This window comes from Eutrigla gurnardus (genome assembly GCF_963514095.1).
Source record: "Eutrigla gurnardus genome assembly, chromosome: 9".
Classification (NCBI taxonomy): Eukaryota; Metazoa; Chordata; class Actinopteri; order Perciformes; family Triglidae; genus Eutrigla; species Eutrigla gurnardus.
Window position 1 is genome coordinate 17,013,173 of NC_139923.1, and position 25,169 is coordinate 17,038,341.

The 25,169-nt window shown below is 42.6% G+C and overlaps 2 protein-coding genes across 3 annotated transcripts; both read right to left on the reverse strand.

Annotated features, from left to right (window-relative positions):
• Positions 1-1,280: 1,280 nt before the first annotated feature.
• Positions 1,281-18,179, reverse strand: LOC311017999 (BTB/POZ domain-containing protein 10-like). Of its 2 annotated transcripts, XM_084016719.1 has the most exons (8): positions 17,904-18,179; positions 11,130-11,353; positions 10,572-10,863; positions 9,646-9,748; positions 6,175-6,295; positions 4,309-4,506; positions 2,638-2,748; positions 1,281-2,478 (listed from the first exon to the last, which is right to left on the reverse strand). In XM_084016719.1, the coding sequence occupies exons 1-8, from the start codon at positions 18,029-18,031 to the stop codon at positions 1,661-1,663; spliced, it is 1,995 nt and encodes a 664-aa protein (XP_083872845.1). In that variant the 5' UTR covers positions 18,032-18,179; the 3' UTR covers positions 1,281-1,660. The 2 variants fall into 2 exon arrangements, with proteins under 2 accessions (XP_083872845.1, XP_083872846.1); XM_084016720.1 differs by lacking the exons at positions 10,572-10,863; positions 11,130-11,353 and having other exon boundaries at positions 1,283-2,478; positions 17,904-18,168.
• Positions 18,180-19,065: 886 nt separating this feature from the next.
• LOC311018592 (uncharacterized protein) lies at positions 19,066-23,675 on the reverse strand (the record flags this gene model as incomplete). Its single annotated transcript, XM_084017620.1, has 5 exons — positions 23,536-23,675; positions 20,923-21,096; positions 19,789-19,929; positions 19,412-19,503; positions 19,066-19,321 (listed from the first exon to the last, which is right to left on the reverse strand). Exons 3-5 carry the CDS (start codon positions 19,807-19,809, stop codon positions 19,066-19,068), a joined length of 369 nt encoding a protein of 122 aa, XP_083873746.1. The 5' UTR covers positions 19,810-19,929; positions 20,923-21,096; positions 23,536-23,675.
• Positions 23,676-25,169: the final 1,494 nt, after the last annotated feature.

Consider the following 25,169-nt stretch of genomic DNA (forward strand, 5'->3'; position numbering starts at 1 on the left):
AATGAAGGATGGTTGTGATGTGATCATCTTTTCGCACCCTCATTGGGATCCTAGCGGCACTGTTCTGGCTGTATTGTAGTTTTTGAAGGCTCTCAGGCTCGCTAGGAGTCCGGATGAGGGGAGCGTTGCAGTAGTCCAGTCTTGAGGAGACAAAGGTGAGTTTGTCAGCATCTGACAGACTGTGTGTGGGACGGAGTTTGGCAATGTTTTTGAGGTGGAAGAAGGAGGTCTTGCAGATATATTTAATGTGGGTGTCAAATGTAAAATTGGTGTCAAATTTTACACCCAGGTTAGTGACTGTTTGTGATAGTGGTATATTTTGGCCAGAGAAGGTGATGTGGGTTATGGGGGATGAGTGAACCTGGTGTGGTGTGCCAACCAAAATAGCTTCAGTTTTGGCACTAATTAGCTGAAGGAAATTTCCTTTCATCCAAGCCTTTATCTCCCTAAGACAGGAGCTTGGTGATGGTGGTGGTGATGACGACGACGACGACAGTGAGGCTAATGGGAATGGGTCTGTCCTTTTATGAAGTTGTGTATCATCAGCGTAGCAATGGAATGCTATTCCATGTTGACTGATGATGTGGCCAAGGGGAAGAGTGTAGAGGGTGAACAGGGTGGGGCCGAGAACTGACCCTTGAGGGACACCACAGGTGACGATGTGTGTCACAGACTTTTCCTCCCAAGGAGATGTATTCTGTTCTTCCAGACAGGTAGGATTGGAACCAGCTCAGGGCGGAGTCCGAGAGTCCAATGGTGTTATGGAGGCGATGAAGGAGGATTTTACAGTCAACCGTGTCGAAAGCTAAAAGAAGTTCAAGCATTTTAAATTTGTGTACTATGTATTTTGTGTGAAAGCACCAAGAAATGTGTTAATTGTAAAGCTTACACAGACGAATGTTGTGCTAACTGTGTTAAGAGTTTAGGAAACTTGTTAAAAGTATTGAAAAAATTGTCATAGCAATCATAAAAAAAAAACTGTAAAGCAAGTAGACTTACTGCTTGGAGACAAGACCTCCAGAGACCTGGACCCACTTTACTGGGGACTCCCATCAAATCAGTGTTCCACTATGCAACTATAATAATGCAAAAGTTAATTTCATTATGGACTGTATTAAATCACAATCCTGTATTCCAAGTAATTGAGTTGCTAAATGCTTATTAAACGTTAGTGTGTATTCTTACGTTTCCTCCTTCTGAACCGACAAAGAGACAAAATAAGGAAGTTGGTGTTGTGACTTTATTAGAAAACATCACAGCAGTGATGAACACACACACACACACACACACACACACACACACACACACATACACATGTAGTGTGATCAACGTGTCCTTGTCCACATAAATAAAAGGTGATGTGCTTCATGGCCGCCGTGTGACTTGAGTCTGCAGCCATTCATCAATGTGCAGCAGATGTGCAAAAGAAGGCAAAGTGGTGTGTTGCCATTCAGTAGGGGTGGGGGGCCAGAGCTGCTTTGAAAGGTTGAACTTTGTATGCTTATTGGCTGCAGATGGCCAATCAGGTGTCTGTGCTTCGGTGTTACTTATATAAGTGGATGGACATTTTGTAGTCGATGCTCACAATCGACTTGTTTGGTCTGAATGTTGCTGCAAGTGTGAACGCAGCGGGGGAGGGGGGCAAAGTGTGCAGCTAGGCTCATGCAGATGGTGAAGGTGTGTCGGAGTCCGGCTCATACTGGTATGTGGCCTGAGTGTAACTGCTGCTGTGCTGCTGGTTGGTGTGAGACAGGTTGTGGACAGTGTCCTGAGCCTGTTGGTTGCTATTAGACAGGTTGTGGACAGCGTCCTGAGCCTGTTGGTTGCTGTGAGACAGGTTGTGGACAGCATCCTGAGCCTGTTGGTTATTGTGAGACAGGTTGTGGACAGTGTCCTGAGCCTGTTGGTTATTGTGAGACAGGTTGTGGACGGCGTCCTGAGCCTGTTGGTTATTGTGAGACAGGTTGTGGACAGCGTCCTGAGCCTGTTGGTTATTGTGAGACAGGTTGTGGACGGCGTCATGAGCCTGTTGGTTATTGTGAGACAGGTTGTGGACAGCGTCCTGAGCCTGTTGGTTCCTGTGAGACAGGTTGTGCACAGTGTCCTGAACCTGTTGGTTGCTGTGAGACAGGTTGTGGACAGCGTCCTGAGCCTGTTGGTTGCTGTGAGACAGGTTGTAGACAGTTTCATGATGCTGGGGGCCGGGGTTGTTCTCTGGCCCCTGTGGCAGAGTGTCAAGCTCATCCACCTGCGGCCCTGGAGGGTGCAAGTCCACCAGCTGATCTTGGGGAATGTCTGCGGCGGCCGCCGCCAGGTTGGTGGTGGACTTGGACTTGACACACTGGAAGTCCACATGGCGGCTCTTGCCCTCCTCCTTCTCCCAGGACATGCGGATAAAGGGACGCTGGACATAGTTATAGATGACCTCTGGACGACCTCCAGGACGCCGCTTCACCTTTTCTTTGTAGGTCGGGTAGCCTGAAGGAAACACAAGCAGCCATCACCAGCAGGTAAGCTTAGCATAGCATCAAGACTGGAAACCAGAGGAAACATCAAGTCTAGAGGGGAACAAAGCCTCCAGGGACCATCTCATCAATGAATGTGATTGTTAAAGTAGGAAACACTTTGTCCAGTTACCTTCTATCCCCAGTCGGATCTTCTTCAGTCCTCGGTCCTTTAACACTGACTTGGCCACATCTCGGTTCTCAATGTATTTGAAGAAGCGGTAAAGTCTGGTGCTGTAGATTACTGTGGAGGAAACACGTCTGTTATTGTTCTGTCTGTGGCAGCGAGCTGAGTTTCTATAAGATCAGAGAGAAGAGGTGGACGTGGTCATCATGACGTCACCAGCTACGGTTCCAAGCCTCAAGTTTAGCTGTTGGACTGTGGTGGAGGAACAACAGGTGGATCTGGCCTAACCTCATCTGGATCCATCTGGATTCTGGTGTGAAGCTGCTAACAAAGTTCAAGGTCAACTTTACAGCTAAGTGTTAAAGTTATCATAGTAGCTAACTGCATTGGTAGCATGGTAGCAGCCGGTCAATCAGCAGGTAGCCCCACCCCTAAAACATCCCCTGCTCTCTGGTCTGTTTGACTAGAGATTGAGACCATAAACTCATGTTTACAATGTTGACTAAGATAATACATCAAGAGAGAACTAGGGTCATTTTCTCATAGACTTCTATACAATCAGAGAGGAGTTGCCCCGTGGCGGCCAGCAGAGAGAATGCCCCTTTAAGGATCTTCAGCATCAGCTTCACTGTTTACGAACAGGAGGTTGCCTCCTGGTTTCTATTCAACATGTCGGTACATAAAAAGGTAAACAGGAGGAAATAGTGAATCCAGTGTGGAATAACTTGGACATGATGACTGACAGCTGATGACTGAGGTGGGTCTGAAGACTCCAAACAGCCTTTCTTCTCCTCCTCTCATGTTGTTGGTGCATAAAGATCTCGTCCTGCTGCTGTCACACGAACTCCAACATAATTATTCATAGTACATAGTGTGTCTCACCGTGGGACACATAAAAGATGATCTTGTCTCAAACATGGACAACCGGGTGAAAAACATGACTCTATTTCCAGGTTGGAATTACCATTAAAAAAGGAATACAGGCTTCCAGTCACAGGAGTTTAGATGATGGATTAAGTTATTAAATGCGTGAGTTATGGAGATAGGTTGGATCTATTTTTCCTTCAGGTCATTTCACTCAGTAGGAACCTTCCAAAGATGAAAAGACTTTCAGCCTGCAGCCCACATGTATAACTGACTTTAACTTCATTGGGCAGCTCATCACATAGACGTGTATTTTTCAGTGACTTGCGAAGAATCGCTGCCTGTAGCAGATGATCAGATGTATAATTCAGATCTAATGTGTCTAGAACCATGAGGAGCAGAGGAGATGCTCCGACCACTTGAGTTTTCCTAGCTGTTGTATGAGAGAATACCTGGGAAATAATTTTTAAAAGGAAGGGAAAGGAGGATTTAACACTACAAACTGAACTGGTATATACGTCCAACAACCAGAGGAGAGATGATGATGATAAAACCCAAAGTTATTTTATGTACGAAGCAGGAGGCGATACAAGACAAAGAAATTAAGAAAGGACGGATGAATGTTTAAATCAAAGAAATCAATGCAACCAAAAGAGGACTTTTCAAGAGCTATAAATTACCTGAGAAGCAAATAGAAACAGAAACCTCACTAACTGAGACATATTAGAGTCTTTTGGTGAACTTCAAATGCCTATTTTGACTATTTAGTGTCCGCCCGTGACATGAATTCCAAATCCAAAGAGGTGAGCTTACTCTGGGAGTACTCCTCTCCCATCTGCGGAGGGTACTCTTCGTCCCAGTCCACCACGTCATCATCAGTCAGCACCACCACATGACACTCCCTCTCTCCACTCTGAGCGCTGGCCACCATCAGTGGCAGCACCATCTCCTCCAGGTAACACTCGAACTGACGGCGCGCCCCGTCGTTGGACAGCTCGTGCATCAGGGCGCCTGAGGATGGATGGACAGAGGGAGGAGAGGATGTAGGACACAGAGAAACACTGTTTACTAGTTACACTAGTTTAGGTTGAGATGGTTGTACAAAATTGGATTTTGCTGAAAAAAATCCAATATTGATTTAAAAAAATAGTCATAGTGTAGTATGTCGAAAAAAGTCATAAAAAGTCATTGTATAGTATGTTGGAAAAAGTCATAAAAAGTCAAAGTATTGTATGTCAAAAAAGTCATAATATAGCATGTTGAATAAAGTAATAACATAGTCATAATGTAGTATGTTGGAAAAAGTCATAAAAAAAGTAATACGATCATAAACAATAAAAGATGGAAACACTGAGTCTCCATCTTTCTGAGCTCAGCTTCTTGTTCCACTATAGAGACACTGACCTCTGGTGGCGTCTGTAGGTCAATACACATCATCGTACGGCATCAGAGAAAGAATAGCATCTGTATTTATGACGGTTTTGAAAATCATATTCTGGATCTCTAAATACTTGGTGTAAAGTTGCAAAGTTTTAGATGTGAAGCTCCAACCAGAACTCTGATTTAATTAAAAACCCACAAAGCAGGCGGGGAGCAACCACATCCTGTTGGTAAAGGACTGAAACCTGCACGCCTCCGTTATGTGGCTGCTGCATAACACGCATTACAACTCCAGCTAATCATGACCTACTTACACACACACACACACACACAATGTGATTTCCATGCACCAGTATGTAATCACAGGTGTGCATTCTAACAGGTACTAACAGGTAACAGCTAACAGGTGAATACTAACAGCTAAGAGGTAACAGCTAACAGGTAAAAGCTAACAGAGAGCAGGGAACAGCTAACAGGTAAAAACTAACAGGTAACAGCTAACAGGTGAATACTAACAGCTAAGAGGTAACAACTAACAGGTAAAAGCTAACAGAGAACAGGTAACAGCGAACAGGTAAAAGCTAACAGCTAAGAGGTTAAAGGAACAGGTAACAACAGGTAACAGCTAACAGGTGAATGCTAACAGCTAAGAGGTAACAACTAACAGGTAAAAGCTAACAGGTAACAGCGAACAGGTAAAAGCTAACAGCTAAGAGGTTAAAGGAACAGGTAACAACAGGTAACAGCTAACAGGTGAATGCTAACAGCTAAGAGGTAACAACTAACAGGTAAAAGCTAACAGGTAACAGCGAACAGGTAAAAGCTAAGAGGTTAAAGGAACAGGTAACAACAGGTAAAAACTAACGGGTAACAGCTAACAGAGAACAGGTAAAAGCTAAGAGGTTAAAGGAACAGGTAACAACAGGTAAAAACTAACGGGTAACAGCTAACAGAGAACAGGTAAAAGCTAAGAGGTTAAAGCTAACAGGTAAAAACTAACAGCTAAGAGGTAAACAGGTAACGCTAACAGGTAACAGGAATTCCATATACATCAAATGAAACAATCAGCTCCGTCAGCCTGTCTGTCTGCATGAAATGAGCAGCTCCATCAGCCTGTCTGTCTGCATTCCTCAGTATCTACTGTATTTATGCTCACAGCTGCAGTAAATGCTGCATATCAACCACACTGTCTTTTTTATTCTCAATGGACGTAAAGTTAATGGGTGATGAGAAGGCGTGTGCTTCATGTGTGCAGTGACTTCCTACAGAAACTGCCAGCATGCAGTGTTGCGTACTCACTGAGGTCTCTGCACTTGATGGTGCTGTCGTTGAAGGAGATGCAGAGGTAGTCACATGCCTCCCTCAGCTCGGGGATGGAGACGCCGTCAGGGCAGCGGATTATCCCACACTTGTAGTAATCCTGCCATTTTCAGTAGACGTGCGCACACACATTCACACACACACATACACACACACACACGATTTAACAGTCGGTGGGCGTTCACGCACACACACAAGCATGGGAGAAAAAACAAGACGCCATTATTGATGCTGATGCATCACTCAGAGAGAAAGATGAGGAAGAGGAAGGGGAGGCATGGAGAAAAAGAGGGAGGGAGCAAGCTACGATCAAAACCAGCTACGTCAGACGAGAGAGAGAGAGTGATGGAGGGAGTGAGAGGGAGGGTGTGATGGAGGGAGAGAGAAAGGGAGGGAAAGCAAACACTAACGTTGCTCTCCCTCCTCCGACTCTGTGCCGCCCACTCTGGGAGCAGACAGGAAGCTCTGAACTCACTTCCTGTTCTCCGTCTCCATAATCCATGATGTCATCACTACAATCATTACCGGCCTTTAGTGATGATGCACAAAGGGGGTTTTGGTCAGAACCAGAACCAACCAGTTTTTAAAGCATATGTTGGGATGCTTGAGAAAAGGGTTTATGGCGCTGTAGCAAAGTAAGATGGCGATGTGAACTCATGACCTGTCTCGCTGCTTAGGTGCTCTGATTAGATTTAGCTCTATCTGATCACTGATCATGGGCTGGTCTCTCCGATCACTCAAACTACACTCAAAACTGTCTTTAAGAAGTTCATTAATGAGAACACTAGCACTGAGTTTATGGAAGCCATAGCTTTGACACCTAGCATTGCTACTGAATGTGTGGAAGACCACCTTAGTCCATGACTCTATAGCACCTGCCAAAGTTAAAAAGAGCTCCAATAAACCTAAAGCATCATGGAGAAAATCCACTAGTGTAGCAAACTTAAAGAGAAAATGCAGAAAAGCTGAGCGTAAATGGAGAAAAATTAAACTTCAGATTCATTATGACATCTTCAAAGAGAGACTGCGTATGTACAACTCTGAATTAAGTAAGGCCAGCCAGTCTTATTTCTCTGATATCATCAATAAGAACATCAATAATTCTCGTGCTCTCTTTGCTAGTTGATAAGTTGATGACCACAATACAGTTTCCACAAGAATTTATATCAGTTGATAAGTGTAATGAGTTTGCTTCGTTTTTCCAACACAAAATTGAAGACATTAGAGAAAAGATTACCTCTACCCCACCAAGAAATTACTTAACATCTTAATATAATGCTGCCTCCTTATCTGAATTCAATGCTATTGATATTCAAACTCTTGAAAAGACTATCAGGCAAAAATAATTGTCGTACTGCTAGATGTCAGTGCAGCCTTTGACACAGTTGATCACAAAATACTGCTCAACAGATTAGCAAACTGTGTTGGACTGTCAGGAAATGTCTTAAATGGTTCAAATCCTACCCAGAAGACTGGAATTATTTTGTGTCTATTGGCAACTATGCATCAGAGAATACTGCCATGCCATATGGAGTCCTTCAAGGGTCCATTCTTGGGCCTCTGTTTTTTAACCTGTACATGCTCCCACTTGGCCAAATATTTGTATAAGATATACATACCATAGCTATGCAGATGACACCCAGATTTACCTTGCATTATCCCCAACTACTTTGGGCCTATTGACTCTTTATGCCAGTGCATTGAACTAGTAAATGGCTAGATGCAAAATCATTTCTTACAATTAGATTAAGACAAAACGGAAATTGTTACATTTGGGAATAAAGAAGGGAGACTTAGGCTCAGTGCCTACTTAGAGTCTAGGGCACTTCAGACAAGAACCCATGTAAAAAGTCTTGGTGTTATCTTGGATGGAGATCTTACTTTTTGTGATCATATAAAAGCCATAACTAAAACAGCATTCTGGCACCTAAAAGATTGCCAAGATTAGAGATTTTGTGTCAAAGCAAGACATAGAGAAGCTCATGCATGCATTCATTTCCTCCAGGCTTGACTATTGCAATGCCCTCTTCACTGGCCTCCCCAAAAAGTCCATCAGGCAGCTGCAATTAATTAAAAATGCTGCGGCCAGAATTCTGACCAAAACTAAAGAGAGCACAGCTCCCCAATCCTCAGGTCTTTGCATTGACTGCCAATACAATTCAGAATATATTTTAAAGTTCTCCCTATCATCTATAAAACACTCAATGGCCTTGGACCAACATACATTTCTTGACTTACTAGTCTACTACAAACATAACAGGTCACTTAGATCAACTGACGCTGGTCAGATGGTTGTACCTAGGGTCAAGTCTATGCAGGCTGAAGTGGCTTTTAGCCACTTTGCTGTCCACTGTGGTAACAAACTACCAACAGAAATTGAATCTGCCCCTACTGTAGCTCCTTTCAAAAATAAATTGAAACCCACTTATTTTCTATTGCTTTTAATTAATCTTGTCCTTTTTTTGTTTTGTATTATTCTCTTCTTATATGAACCTTTGTTTTGTTTCTGTAGGTTCAAGCTGTTTTACTATTGTTATTGTTTTATTATATATTATTTTATATTGTGTTATTGTTTTTATTGTTTTATTACTATTGTTCATATTTTATCTAATTTTTGTTTTCATTTTATTTATTTAATTTAATTTTAAAGCACTTTGAATGACAACAGTGTATGATATTGTGCTATATAGATACATTTAACTTTGACTTGACTTTGCTTCTTCTTGTGGTTTGTCCCACAGACAGGATATAAGAAGTGGACGTCGTCAGGTGACATCATCTGTTGGTTTGTGGACTACGGTTTTAAAGCCTCCAGTTTGGCGTTTTCGCCATCGCCGTCTTGGATTTTTCCAACCAGTGAAGGAAGTGACGATATTTGGACTGTGGAGGAGCAACGGGTGGATCTGATGAACCCAAGAGGTAGAGAGGCAACCTAAGCAGCTTTACTGGATTACTTTATCTGGATTCTGGTGTGAAGCTCCTAACAAAGCTAGCTTCATAATTCAAGGTCAACTTTACAGCTAAGTGTTCATCAAAATCATCTTAGTAGCTAACTAATTCTAACTAACATTGGTAGCGACCTGTCAATCAGCAGGTAGCCCCACTCCAAAAGTATCCTCTGCTTTCTGGTGTGTTTGACTCTAAATGGACCATAATTGACTAAATGAACTTCATGCTGGATTATAGAAGACTTGAAACTAGAGACTGAGACCATAAACGCATGGTTACAATGTTTACTGTGATAATAAATCAAGAGAGAAGTAGAGTCATTTTCTCATAGACTTCTACAGAATCAGAGGAGTCGCCCCCTGGTGGCCAGCAGAGAGAGATTGAGACCATAAACTCATGTTTACAATGTTTACTGAGATAATAATACATTAATTCATTTACAGTGGACACAGAGACACACAGACAGAAACCAGCTGGTCTGGGACCTGAACTGATTCTCACCAAAACGGCTCTGAACACCGTGGAGCTGATGCCGTCGGCCACCTCAAACTCTCCTTTCTCATTGGGTCGTGTAAAGTTGTTGTCCCGCCCAGAACCAAACATCCTGGAAACAAACAACCAATGAGAAACTTCCACTTGTGATGACATCATGTTTGCTTCCCACCAGGAACATTAAAGATGAAGAAGAATTTAAATTGTGACATTAATACAAAATCTAAATGGTAGAATCTTCCTAGTTAGAATCAACAAGGTGTTAATGTTGAATCGTGTGATGATGTCATCGTGATGCGTTCACACCAAACGTGAAGCGAACTTTCGCCTTGTGTTCCTCGCACCTGGATCATTTGTGTGATCACCAGTGATGCCGTCACCCTTCAACCCGACCCCGACAGATCGATACCCGACCTTCCTTCCCGCACAACCCCTGTCCGTTCTCCACTCAGCAGCACTGCATCTTCTCACCATTACAGCCATTCAACCAACAAAGTTTAAAAAATGTATTATTACTTAAATATTTATATGAACATTTATGTCACCTACAACATGACAATATTGTCCCATGACCCTCGCTGCTCTTGTGCCTTCAGTGCCTGAGCTGTTCCTTGTGCTCTTGTATCTTTTCATCCAACCAGCTGTCAGCCTCCTTTTCCCCCTTTTTAATTGAACTCCTTTTTTACTTACACTTGCCTGTCTCACTCTCTGTGTTGGGGTCCGAACTCATTACACATCTGCTTCATACAGAGCTTCGTTCACTCTCTGTAGAGATGTCAGGTTCTATCGTAGACCTCTGGATGACCTCCATTTGCCTGTCATTTGCCCCGTCCAATGAAAAACGAGCTTTGCGTTTGGTGTGAACACAGAATAACTGAGAGGAGAACACAGTTAGAGTGTTGGTTTGTAGGACTGTAAATGGGCATCACGTTTACCTGCCGAGCATGGTGTTCGGCTGAGCCGTGAAGATGGACGGATCCACCACAAATCTGGTATCGTCCACAATGAGGGTCACTCGTTCTGCCAGCCTCAGTCCACAGCGATGCCCGTCTTTAGCGCTCACATCGTTCACATAAATCATATCACAGAGTACTCCAGGAGGACCCAGGGACCGAGGTACGTGGCCCCCCATCAGGGCCCCACCAATGTGGGAATAGGGAATAGAAACCCTGGGAGGACGTGGACTGGATGACCTGGAGGAGGAGCCTCCATCGCCCCGTTCACGGTCTGTGGCAGAGAAGAGGACACAGACCATGAAGACCATGAAGAGGGACCATGAAGACCATGAAGAGGACACATGAAGACCATGAAGAGGGACCATGAAGAGGACCCATGAAGACCATGACACAGACCCATGAAGTCCATGAAGAGGGACCATGAAGACAATGAAGAAGACACATGAAGACCATGAAACGGACCCATGAAGACCATGAAGAGGACCCATGTGACCCATGAACACAAACACACATACGTGGTATAAACCGAGTCCTCACCGTGCTGGCGGGTCGGGGAAGTGACGTTCCTGATGCAGGGCGTCAGCTGATACTCTCCTCTCTCATGGGAGGAGTCACGTGAGCGGTCGCTGGAACGCCGCTGGTGGTCCCGGTGATGCTCTGCTCCTCCGACAGCACCGCCACGGGACCCGGCGCCAAACAGACTCATGGTGCCAACCTGCTGTTGGTCCCAGTCCAGCACGGACAAACCACAGTGTCGCTCGCTGGCGGAGACATGAGAGGAAACCAAAGTGAGGAACCAATCAGAACACTGAGTCGTGGAACCAATCGGAACACTGAGACATACAACCATATGAACATTCCCAGCAGACACTTGACGTTGATGCAACATTAGAACAACGTTGTACTCCAACGTTGGATTACCATTGGATTATGATATGGATTTGAAAATTGGGTTTACGTTAAAATTTAACGTTGGCTGGACGTCAGCCCTGAACGTTAAATAGACATTGGATTTTGTACGTAGGCTTAAAGGAAAACACCACCGCATTTCCATACTGAACTATGTTCTGCTCTGATCTTAGACGAGGTGATACATACCTCCCTCTCCTCTGTGCGTGCACTCAATGGCTCTTGCGCGCACTCCGCGCAGCGCTAATTTGCTAGCATGTAGCTTGTCCTTAGGATCCAAAGGGGGGTGAAGTTAGAAGCGACCAAGCACTTCCAAGTTGTCCCTATTTAAATACGGTTACGTGAGTAGTTACACGACCCAAGTTTGGTTACACAAAATGAAACATGCCAATTTTTCTAAGCGGATAACAAGGATAACTATATAATGTATGGCGGAATAACAACTGGAAGCACTTCGACGTCGGCGCAGTAATATCATCACTCCGCTCCCCCTCTTACTTCCGTCAATAGAACCTACGTGACCTGCACGCCGCCGCCTGCGCTACCTGTAGTAGTTTGTGCACAGTTGAGGAAGCATCGGGTTGTAGTAAGATAGTTTGTGAACAATCAAACATCATGGTTATAACGTGCATCGTACAGGGTTGTGAAAACAAGCAGAAGGTATATAGTCCCGTCATGTTTTGAGTGATGATATTACTGCGCCGACGTCGAAGTGCTTCCAGTTGTTATTCCGCCATACTATATAGTTATCCTTGTTATCCGCTTAGAAGAATTGGCATGTTTCATTTTGTGTAACCAAACTTGGGTCGTGTAACTACTCACGTAACCGTATTTAAATAGGGACAACGTGGAAGTGCTTGGTCGCTTCTAACTTCACCCCCCTTTGGATCCTAAGGACAAGCTACATGCTAGCAAATTAGCGCTGCGCGGAGTGCGCGCAAGAGCCATTGAGTGCACGCACAGAGGAGAGGGAGGTATGTATCACCTCGTCTAACATCAGAGCAGAACATAGTTCAGTATGGAAATGCGGTGGTGTTTTCCTTTAACGTCAACCTTTTACGTTGAATAGACATTGGATTTTGGTTGTACTCCAACGTTGGATTACCATTGGATTATGATATGGATTTGAAAATTGGGTTTACGTTAAAATTTAACGTTGGCTGGACGTCAGCCTTGAACGTTAAATAGACATTTGATTTTGTAAGTAGCCTTGACGTCAACCTTTTACGTTAAATAGACATTGGATTATGATATTGATTTGAAAGTTAGGTCTACGTCAAACCCTACCGTTGTCTTGACGTCAAGCACCACCACTAAATACACATTGGATTTTAGTTAGACTCTAACGTTGGATGACCATTGCATTATGGTTGTCATTTGGATTACGTCATATCCCAACGTTGACATTACATTTACCTCCTGTGTTACAGACATCTTGGATTATGTTTGGACTCTCACGTTGAATACAATTGTTTTAGTATGTATGTATACACACATATATACATATACATATATATACAGTATATATATATATATATATATATATATATATATATATATATATATATATATATTATATACATATAATATATCAAATTGAGCTTAAGAGTCCTCGTTGGTTTGACATCAAAATTGAATGTTGGGTTGAAATCAGCCTCCAATTTCAAAGTCTAGAAAAAAGTTTAAAAACAAAAATTGGTAACCAACATTTATTAAAAACTTCATAAAAAAAAAAAGAGAAGACACTTTCAAATGAAAGCCGCAGCCCCAACTCCGGCTCGCGGCAAGTTTGCACGTTTCTCCACGGACAACAGGCTGCCGAGACCAGGCACGAGCGGCGCGCAAGCAGAACACGATCCTGACTTTTTTTTTTTTAACCGACAAATTCAATTCATAGTAACGCACCGCATTTAACGTTCAGTAACGATAACGGCGTTGTAACGACGGAAGCAGTAATTAGTTAGATTACCCCGTTACTGAAAAAATAACGGCGTCACCTAACGCCGTTCTTTTAAACGGCGTTATTCCAAACACTGGTGACTCCAAATATTATAATTGTGATAGCGAGCCTGTGTTTATAGGTATTGATGGCTGTAAACAGTGAACACCAAACACACTGCCAGCAACAACTCTGCTATGGGTTAGCACGCTGCTAACGTTAGCTGCGAAGCTAACACAATTTTTTCAGTGCACTCTTAAGGTAGTGAGGACTCGGATTTGTGTCTTCACAAAAAGTGTATAGGATTATTATCATCTAACATTTAAAAAAAGAAAGTGTAGCTGTAAAATTGAGTTGCACTAGCCTAAACACAGCTTAACTTCAACCATGTTAGCTTGTTTGGGGATAACTCACCAGAACAGATTTCGTCCTCCTTGGTCGTCGTTTGCCTGCATCTACCTGCATCATGCGCGCCACGCACAAGTTTCTTCTTCTTCTCATGTGTTTAATGACAGTTTACTACCTATTTCAGGGAGCATTACCGCCACCTACCGAGCCGAATGTAGGACGAGAGATAAGCCAGTGAGGAGGGTGTGTGCAGACCGAGGAGGGTGGCAGTTAGTTTAAATCAAATGTAAATAAAAATAATAATAATAAACAATTAAATAAAATGACTACTTTACTACTCTACTACTTCCTTCACCTCTACTCTAGATTTTCTAAATTAAACTTAGTGCTCTCCTCTCCTCCCATATGTATTCCATTATCACATGTTGCACAGATTCAGTTACCCCAAACTGTTCACATTTCCCATCTGCATCTGAATAAGGTGGATAAGTGTCAGCCTGTATTGGAACTCCCAATATTTGCAACTGTTCTCACTTTTATGTTCTTTGAGCATTTTTTTAAACATAATTTTATACAAATTCCACTTTCTTTGTCAAACTCCCAGACAAACTTCAACAATGAAAATGTTCAGAAATATGATATATTCGAAAAATGTTCTGATTTTGTTATCGACATACAAATAATACATTAAAGGATTAGAAAACTAAATCTGAAAAAAGGTTAAAAGGCAGAGAACTAAGCAAAAGTCCATACATACACACACAAGCTAACATAAACTCAGCTCAAACAGCAGCCGCTACAGACAAAACAGAAGCAACGTTAAGCAGCAACACCAACATCGACAAAAAAATTATTACACAAGACACAATAATAAACCAGCAGGTCACAAACAAGCAAAACACAAACACTAAACACATTAAAAGCCATGCATAAAAAGCAACAGTAATACTAGACGATTAATAAACTGACAGACAACATGACGGATGGCATCAGAAAGCACCGACAGGCAGAGCAGCAAATGTGAGGAGAAATTAAGCACTAAAATTTAATGTTGACAGCTTTGACCACTAATTAGCCACTTTTTAAAAAAGTATTTAAAAGAGGCATAGTTTGAAAGATTTCTAATGTGAGTTAGAATGGAGTTCACGAGCAGCCCTGATTGAAAATGCAGACTGGCTAAAAGTACTTTTTCTCATCGGGACAACACAGTCTCCTCTAGCTGCACTCCGTGTAGATGTTGATGCCATTTTTATAAACTGGTTCAATACGGGAGGCTCAAGTCCATGTATGATTTTGTACATAAGACAAGAGTGTGAATATTTAATCAGGTTGATTAAATAGGTTGACTAGACGTTGGATATTGGTTGCTTGCCAACATAACTAAAATCCAACTAAATAACAACGTCAGCTTGGAGTTAGATTTTGACGTTGTTTATGTGTTGTTAATATAACGTTGAAAAAACGTTGGGCTTTGGTCAAAAGACCTACAACTCAATGTCAGAATTCTACATATATTTTACGTAAACTGGTGAGGTTGACTAGACGTTGGATATTGGTTGCTTGCCAACATAACTAAAATCCAACTAAATAACAACGTCAGCTTGGAGTTAGATTTTGACGTTGTTTATGTGTTGTTAATATAACGTTGAAAAAACGTTGGGCTTTGGTCAAAAGACCTACAACTGAATGTCAGAATTCTACATATATTTTACGTAAACTGGTGAGGTTGACTAGACGTTGGATATTGGTTGCTTGCCAACATAACTAAAATCCAACTAAATAACAACATCAGCTTGGAGTTAGATTTTGACGTTGTTTATGTGTTGTTAATATAACGTTGAAAAAACGTTGGGCTTTGGTCAAAAGACCTACAACTGAATGTCAGAATTCTACATATATTTTACGTAAACTGGTGAGGTTGACTAGACGTTGGATATTGGTTGCTTGCCAACATAACTAAAATCCAACTAAATAACAACGTCAGCTTGACGTTGTTATTTTATGTTGAAATGACGTCAGCTTTAGACGTTATCTCAACGTTAACTTTTAGTTGGTTAACGTTGCAACCCATATCCAACCAAGGACCAACGTTAATACAACGTCCTGTGTCAGCTGGGTTAATAATAATAATAATAATAATAATGATAATAGTAATAATAATAATAATAATAATGATAATAATGAAAATAATGATAATAATGATAATAATAATAATACATTTTATTTGTATTGCACATTTAAAAGGTTCTCAAAATACTTTACATATAAATAAATAAAGTAATAACAGGTTAAAATCACACATTAAAAGCAGTTCCGAAGAGGTGGGTTTTGGTAAATTGAACGTTGTGAGGTTGGTGCAGTCACAGATGTTTTTGGGGAAGGAGTTCTAGAGGGAGGGAGCAGCGATGGAAAAAGCTCTGTCACCCAAGGGAAGGTGCTTTAATGTCACCATCATCCCAAATAACTGTGTTAAACTAGACATAATAATCAAAATCTGCTTAAAACTCTTAAAATGGCACTCAAACATCCTGGAATCACTTTGCAGTTATGAAACAAATATTTTTATTGTGTCATCAATAAGAAACATTATTTTTCACCTCTCTACCATACCAACGAGCTGCACAGCTTCTTCAAGATATATATCCCGATAACAGAAATTCGCCACCATCTTTCACCGTAGTCAGGCCCGTAGTATACCAGTAATAGTGATATAATATAATATAGTAGAATATAATACAATATAATATGATACAATATAATTCTGAGCCTTTCAGTGGCAACAACCAGCACTTAAAGTGGACGTTAGCGGCTGCTGCGTTCTGTGATGGTCATTTTAACGTGGAAGCGAACCTTTAGTGGTTGAAGTGGACTCAAGCGTTGGAGAAGTTAAAGAGAAACCTGTTCTCTCTGCTAATAATACATTGGTGTCATGGCACAGCGGTACGATCTGGCAGTGTCCTTGAAGACGTGGGTCACCATAGCAACGGAGGGGAGAAAGACGCGGGCACACAAAGATGATGGTGGACTATGGGACCACTTTGTGCTATGGAGCAGATGCTACCTAGACCACCTCTTATTGTGGGTTAATACATGACACTGAAGGGGATGCTGTCAAAGAGATCCAGATCAGACAGGACTCATAATGATCAGGATTTATCTTCGCTTTGGCAGAACTGGAATGATAAAAACTAAAATGTTTAGACCAGCAGCCAGCTTCCAGACCAGCAGCCAGCCACTAGACCGGAAGCCAGCCTCCAGAGTGAAAGACAGCCTCTAGACTGGAAGCCAGCATCTGGACCAGCAGCCAGTAGCCAGAGACGCAGCCAGCCTCCATACTGGCAGCCAGCCTCCAGACCAGCATCCAGCCTCTAGACCAGCATCCAGCCTCCGGACCAGCAGCCAGCATCCAGCCTCCAGACCAGCATCCAGCCTCCAGACCGGCAGCCAGCCTCCAGACCGGCAGCCAGCCTCTAGACAGGAAGCCAGCCTCTAGACTGGAAGCCAGCGTCTGGACCAGCATCCAGCCTCCAGACCAGCAGCCAGCATCCAGACCAGCAGGGTGGAGGGAACAAAGGAACTGAGCCAGTATCTGTGCCAGCTCATCTCATCTTTCAAGGCAAGTTTACAGCAGACAAGAGCCGCAGAGAACCAGGCGCGAATATATCAGTTCCACTTCCTGTTCCTGATCAGTGACCTGATACCATGAGTCTCTGGTGCTGAGAGGAAGTTCTGGTGTTGTCTGAGAGCAGGTTCAGATCTGAGCTATTAAAAGCCCGAGGTGGGAGCCCAGAGGGTCCCATCTATTATTTAGGGGCTGCTGACACGGCCCAGAAGCTGCTTCGCTGCAGCCTCAGATACAGTCAAATAATAATAATAATAATAATAATAATAATAATAATAACAATAATAATAATACTTATTATTATAATTATAATTATAATAATAATAAGAACAAAAGGTCACCCTGACTGTTTTTTCATTTGAAGGAATATTGTGTGAATATTTCGTGACATGAAAGATGAAACGTCACTAAATGACCCAGAGTCAGACGAGGATAAGTCCCGACAGAGAACTCAATGACATGGCTAGAAGCTCGCGCGTGCGCGTGCACCTACCGGTCGGTGTCGCAGGGCCGCGCGAAGACAAAGCAGCAGGGGATGAGCTGCGGGATGACGGCGGCGCAGAAGCCCTGCGCTGCTCCGAACAAAGCGGGCTTCCGGGCAGCTTCAGCATCCTGGCTCATTACTCCCGAGCCTAATCCGCATCGTACCGGACTCTCTACCTGGACCTCAGAACCCACCGCGTCCTCGACCCAGACCTCAGAGACCCACCGCGTCCACTCAGACCTTTAAACGCGTCTCCGCCGGCTCGTCATCCACCGTCAACGGAGCGGCTCGCTGTGATTGGATCAGAGCGATGCTACCTTCATGTGCTGCACGGAAACTCCACCTCACCTCCTCGGTTACTCGTGACGCGTTTCATTAACATCCTTCTTGTATAAGGACACATTTACACCCCAAGTAAACGGCACTTATGGGGAAAATGGAACTTCTACATTAGGCTGGTGAAAAATTATAATACGTATTTTACATTGTAGTATACTTGAGTGTACTTGCAGACAAAATAACTATGAGAATGCTTCAAGTGTGTTAATACTTGAAATATGCTATTTAGGAACAACTCATTCTGTAGGCTACTTTTAGTTGAATTTAAATAGTATTAAGTTTCCTTTTGTGTGCTAACATGTAACAACTTACACGACCGTGTGTGTACTCATATACATGCTTGATTCACAAAATTAAAGTTTGTTTTGTGGTATATTACAAATGTATTGAGTGTCTTGCTAACACTGTATAAGCAATATATCATTAATATATTCTTGTCGTCATAAAAGTATGCTCAATTATACTTCTTGCTTTTTCCAATTAATACATAATACATTAATACATACATAAATAAGTGCATTGTTACAATAATTTTGAGCATATATAAAAATGATTTACCAACAATGATGACATATGTTAACTTTTGTAATTACACAAAACTTTCCCAAAAATAGATGCGTTGTCTTCCCTATACTTTAAAATATCAATTTGATAAATAAAAGGAAGTTATGTAAAAAAGAATAAATACAATTACATTATAATAAAAGTCCTACACATTCAGACACATACATTAAAGACAAAAATAGAAAGTACCCTAAAAAAAGTTTTGGAAAAAGTGTCATCGTCATCATCATCATCATCATCATCATCATCATCATCATCATTATCATCATCACGACGGCTGCTTTGACTCGAGCAGCTTCTCCAGGAGGCTCAACGCGTACTGGATCTCTTCCGGGGTCATGTCGCTCAGCCCCCCGGGCCTCGGCCTCCTCCGGGTCCTGCCTGGCTCCCCGCCGCGGCCCCCCCACGGTGCCGGCCCGATGTGGATGCCCTGGAGCCTCAGCTGCAGCCAGTCCCGGCGCTCCTGCACCTGCTTCAGCTCCCCGAGGTCGTGCATGAGCTGAACCTCACTGACCGTCCTCTTCCTGCACACAGGATCAAGAACCGGAGCTTAGTCCACCACCGTACTCAGCATGAGGACTCCACCGGGAGGTGGTCAGGGTGGGGGTTCTTACCTGATCGGGCGCCCCGCGCACACACTGAAGACGTGCAGGACGCAGAGTGAAACCAGCACGTGCTTGTAATCCAGCTGGCGCATGTTGAGGATCTGTTCCAAGAAAATCACACTTTTACATTTAAAACGCTTTTATTTAAAAAACACCTAAAAAACTGTCAGAGCTTCAGCCTCCTTTTCAGACCAGAGAGTGAGTTACATCTAACCCTGTTGTTGTGTTTGATATCCAACTTCTAGCAGGTCAGTGTGGATCTGATCCATCGGAAGTCAATCAATCAATCAATCAATCAATCAAATCAATCAATCAAGCAATCAAGCAATCAAAGCAATCAAGAAGCAAGCATGAAGGTGGGGTGGGCCAGAATCAGATCAACGTACCTGCTGGAGCGACAAGTCCATCTGCTGGTCTGAGTCCTCCTCGGTCCTTTATAAGCCCCATTGATGAGGAGCTGCTTCATTACTGCTGCTGATGATGTCATACCCCGCGCGGAGGGGAGGGGGGCGGGGGGGATTCCACCACTGTCAACACGCACACAACAAACACACACACACACACACACACACACACACACACACACAAATGCACTTCCATGTCATGAATCAGCTTGACATTTTATTTATCACCATTTAACAGTTAATAAATATAATGAATAAATAAATATGTATATTTAAAAATATTTATACATTGTCATTAGTATATTGCAAAATATATCTAAATAATATATAAGAAAAAAAGGAAAAGAAATCTGGAAATATATTGAAAGTATTTTTCATTATAAACATTTTAAACCACCCTTTAATGTAATTGTACTATAGTACACGTTCTATAAATATGTGTAATTACTAATTGTACTCATGTCAGTTTAAATATTGATAAAATATATGCTCAAAATGATTATTGTAACACTGGAAGCACATAAATAATTAATTAAATAATTGGAATATAACCAGACGTATAATTTAACACAACAAAGAATAATGGTCTATTTTTGATATATTAACAAACTTTAATCTCAGCAATCATCATATTTATGTATTTTAGTACACACACAGTACACTCTAAGTTTTTCTGTTTTAGCTCATACAAGTTCACTAAATGCACTTAAATTAATACAATTAAATGTAACTGATCATTAACAAAATTGAAGTATTTTGATGGGTGTGTCTCTGCTAAGTACAACTAAAGTATGCTAATATTTAATGTACTTGGTGTATTTATTTCTCACCAGGGTCGTTTTTACATTAGAAACTGTGTCCCACCCCCCCCCCCCCCCCCACCCCCCCCCCCCCACCCCCATGTTAGCCCTCTCTAGTCCTGCAGATTTCTTGGTTCACATCTGATGTGACCTTTGTAGTCCGACTCCCAGCCGGCCTCACAACAATACACCAGCATGTAGATGGATTTATGACCCCCATTGACCATCGGGGGTCTCCCTGGTTACAGAGCCACCTTATTCAAGAATTGACATGGTTTTAATGAGTCGGCCTCACAAAAAGGGCTCTGACACTGACCTGACGTCAGCGGAATCTCCTGAATCACAGAGGAGGCGTGTCAGAGGGGTGAAGCCGCCACCGTCACCCGTGGTGGTCATCAGAGGGTGAAGCCCCCACCATGTTTGTCGTCAGAGGGTGAAGCCCCCACTGTCAGTGTGTTCATCGTGGTGGTCATCGTAGGAGCGAGAAGGTCTGAACATGTGAGAATGAGAAGAAACAAACGCTCATTTCGTTCCACCCGAACTGTGGACTGTCTATAAGAAGTGAACATCGTCATGGTGACGTCACCCGTTGGTTTGTGGACTACGGTTTTGAAGCTTCGAGTTTGGCATTTTGCCAACCGCCATCTTGGATTCTTACACTCCAGCTGAAGGAAGTGACCATGTTTGGACTGTGGAGGAGCAACGGGTGGATCTGCAAGCAGCACCCTTACTGATCTGGATCCATCTGGAATTCATCTGGATTCTGGTGTGAAGCTGCTAACAAAGCTTCATAATTCAAGGTCAACTTTACAGCTAAGTATCAAAGTCGTCTTAGTATCTAACGACATGGTAGCGACCTGTCAATCAGCAGGTAGCCCCGCCCCTAAAGCATCCCCTGCTTTCTGGTCTTTCAGGATGCCATCAGGACGCCATCAGGACGGCGTACAGCATCTTCTTCCAAACCTAACTTTACAATATTCTTCCAGTGCATAGTTACAATAATAACTTGAGGATATAGTTTAAAAATATACCAAAAATATAATTAAAAACAACAAAGTTACACATAACTTTCACTGTTATATATTTATTTGATTTTAAAGTGTTATTACAGTAAACTCTCCTATTGAACATAAATGTAAATGTATTTAAAGTGTATTTATTTATTTCCACCTGCTGATGAATAAAGAACAGTCTCGGTGATTAAAGTTGTTTAAGTTCCAGCTCTATGAGCTGCGCTGTGATTGGTTGAATTCTTTAGAGATCTGACCTCTGCTCACTTTCCCATGATCCTCTGAGGGTTGGCGATGACTGCCGCCTGTTTAGATGACACCCGCTGGACACGCCGACCTCTGACCCGAGCCTCGCCACCCTCATTACCTCACGCTGCCTCCATGTGCAGCATGTGAGGGATGGCATGCGGAGCCAGCATGGTGAACTGGAACCTCCAGAGCCCCCCCTGAACCCCCCCACCCCGCACCCCCCACCACCACCACATCCAGGGGTCCTGTGCTGAGTGCAGTAGTAAACAAAGGTGGAGTCACCATTAACCTGACACACTCAGCTACACCAGTCAGGTGACCAGCTGCTCCTCCAGACTTATAATAGCAACAGGGAGTAAGTGGGGTGGTGTGTGTGTGTGTGTGTGTGTGTGTGTGTGTGTGTGTGTGTGTGTGTGTGTGTGTGTGTGTGTGTGTGTGTGTGTGTGTGTGTGTGTGTGTGTGTGTGTGTGTGTGTGTGTGTGGAGGGGGGGGACTGTTATAGAGGCTGACGGCATCGACACAGAAGATCAATTACACGAACAGACAGAAACACTGATGGATGGAGGGTTCGGTTTACTGGTAAATGCTATGAAATGATCAAGAAATTATAGATAATAATCGGAATATTGAAAGTTATTTAAATTTAAAGTTAACAGATTAATTTAGAACACAATAATAGGTTCAATAACTCACGCTGGTTCGTTCAGCATGACGTTCATCGATGGTGTATATATATATATATATTGTTGCCTCACAGTGAGAAGGTCTTGGGTTCGATTCCCGGGTCGGGTATCGGGTTCCTTCTGTGTGGAGTTTGCATGTTCTCCCCGTGTAAGCGTGGGTTCTCTCCGATTCTCTGGCTTCTTCCCACAGTCCAAATGCAGGATGGGGATAGGTTCATTGGTGACTCTAAATTGGTGTGAATGTGAGTGGTTCATGTGAATGGTTGTATATCTCTACATGTCAGCCCTGTGATAGACTGGCGACCCTGTTTTCTCCCAATGTTGTGGAAATCAAAATAATTACATCCTAAATGAACAATGTTTCTATTTGGGATTTTGTCCACAAGATGGAGCCATTTTCATTTGTTACATAGTGGGATTGATGTTTTTAACTCACAATTCAAAGATTGGAGGTGGTTCTATTCAGAAACACTTTGTATTGAAAACTTGAAATCCTCAGATAGCATTGAATTTAATTATTACATTAAATGCTCTGACATAAATAAAATAAAATAAATGTCATCTGTGGCCATATATATATATATATATATATATATATATATATATATATATATATATATATATATATATATATATATATACATACATATATGAAGCAAGGTGGAGCAACTGAACTGTAATCACCAGTATTATAAAATGGTGTTTTGTGTCAGTTCAGCTTATCAAACGAGAGCGAGAATTATTTATGAGGCCGACAGGTTTGTAATAACGAGTGTGTGGCTGACCAGCTATAAAGAATATAAAGTCACTGGGGTACCGCACAACCACACACACACACACACACACACACACACACACACACACATACACACATACACACATACACACACATACACACACACATACATACACACACACACACACACACACACACACACACACACACACACACACACACACACACACGGTGCTGATAAGTATTCAGACCTTGTCTAGACTGCATCAAGAATCCCAGCAGCATCTCTGCAGCGTTCGGACGAGGGAATCCTGCTGCCGTCCTCGTCCACACGGTGAGGAACAGCCGCCATCTTACATTAAGTTGATCCTGTTTGACGAGAGTGGATATTGTCTCTTAACAAATAATATTATTCAAGCGTGAGGCAGAGGCAGACAGCATGCTGCTTGTTTTTCTTTAAATATTGAACTGTATTGGTGGAGAAAAAAAAGAGACAGAGGCAGTGGTAAATTATTAAAGTCGAAATTCAGCCTCCACCCACTGCATCTGTCTCAAACATGCCAAAAATTGTGTGTGTGTGTGTGTGTGTGTGTGTGTGTGTGTGTGTGTGTGTGTGTATCCTCTGTATCTTGCCGGCAGCTGATCATTGGTAGTTAGCAGATGGAGACCAAGTGGACTCTAACAGTCCTGCAGTCTTTAAAGAAGCGACCCTTTCAACAGTAGAAGTAAATTCATGGAGACGAGCGGATTAATGTCAGCTTATTAGCTTATTACTCTCAAAAGTTAATTGCATTTCAATCCTCACTGCAACTCAAACCAAAGAAAACCATTCATCAAATTAGTTATTTGTGTAAAAAGTGAATTTTGTTGTTGGTAACATCATAGACGTTGTAGAAGAAGTGGACGTCATCATGGTGATGGCGGTTCTGGCCGTTACTGCATTGGTCACGTGGTAGCGACCTGTTAATCACCAGGTAGCCCTGCCCTAAAGCATCCCCTGCTTTCTGGTCTGTTTGACTCTAAATTGAAGAAGACTTGAAACTAGAGATTGAGACCATAAACTCATGTTTACAATGTTTACTGAGATGGAGGTGTCTGTCCTGGAAAGTAATAATTTTCATTAGGATTTTCATGGCTTTACCAACACAGGACCTGTAACCATGAAGCCTGTTGGACTCAACAAGTCCCAACGTGTTGTGAACGTTTTCCTAAACCAAACTAAGAGGTTGGTTTTATTTTCTAATTGTACGTATTTATTTTAAGCCCAACCATGACATTTTTTCGAAAAGCTTACTAAGTTGCAGAAACCTAATAATTTGCCGAAAGCTAACATTAGTTTTCGTCCCAACCGACAGAAATAAAAGTGATGCAGGCACGAATGATATGTCTGTTGATATGTATGAAATACTTCAGTCTGAAAGTCGTGCTGAGCTTCACGGATATAATGTGTTTCTTTTCACACGAATAAGCAGATTTCCATTGCGACTATTTCCTGTGTCGGAGTCCATGTTGATCACTCTGGACTCTGATGCTAAAAGCTAAAGGATAACCTGAGTCAGCCCTCTGAGAAGTCATAGATTATCTTGATGAATGCTCAGAACTCATTTTCACAATGGAGAGTGAATTACTACATAGACCTGAGTCTCTATAAATCCTGAGTTAAACAAGCTGACAGACTGCAGAGGAGAGAGGGAGGAGGATGGAGGGAGGATGGAGGGAGGAAGAGTGAGTGAGGAGGATGGAGGGAGGATGGAGGGAGGAAGAGTGAGTGAGGAGGATGGAGGAGTGTGGAGGGAGGGAGGAGGAGAGAGGGAGGAGGAGGGAGGGAGGAGGAGAGAGGAGGAAGGAGGAGGGAGGGAAGAGGATGGAGGGAGGAAGAGAGAGG

Excerpts from the sequence above, each read along its gene's own strand:
- LOC311017999 (XM_084016719.1), bottom strand. The coding sequence starts at position 18,031 with ATGAGCCAGGATGCTGAAGCTGCCCGGAAGCCCGCTTTGTTCGGAGCA. Across the intron at positions 10,864-11,129 it reads TTCCCCGACCCGCCAGCACG|ACCGTGAACGGGGCGATGGA; the intron begins GTGAGGACTCGG and ends TCTCTGCCACAG. Across the intron at positions 2,749-4,308 it reads GGGAGAGGAGTACTCCCAGA|TAATCTACAGCACCAGACTT; the intron begins GTAAGCTCACCT and ends TTTCCTCCACAG.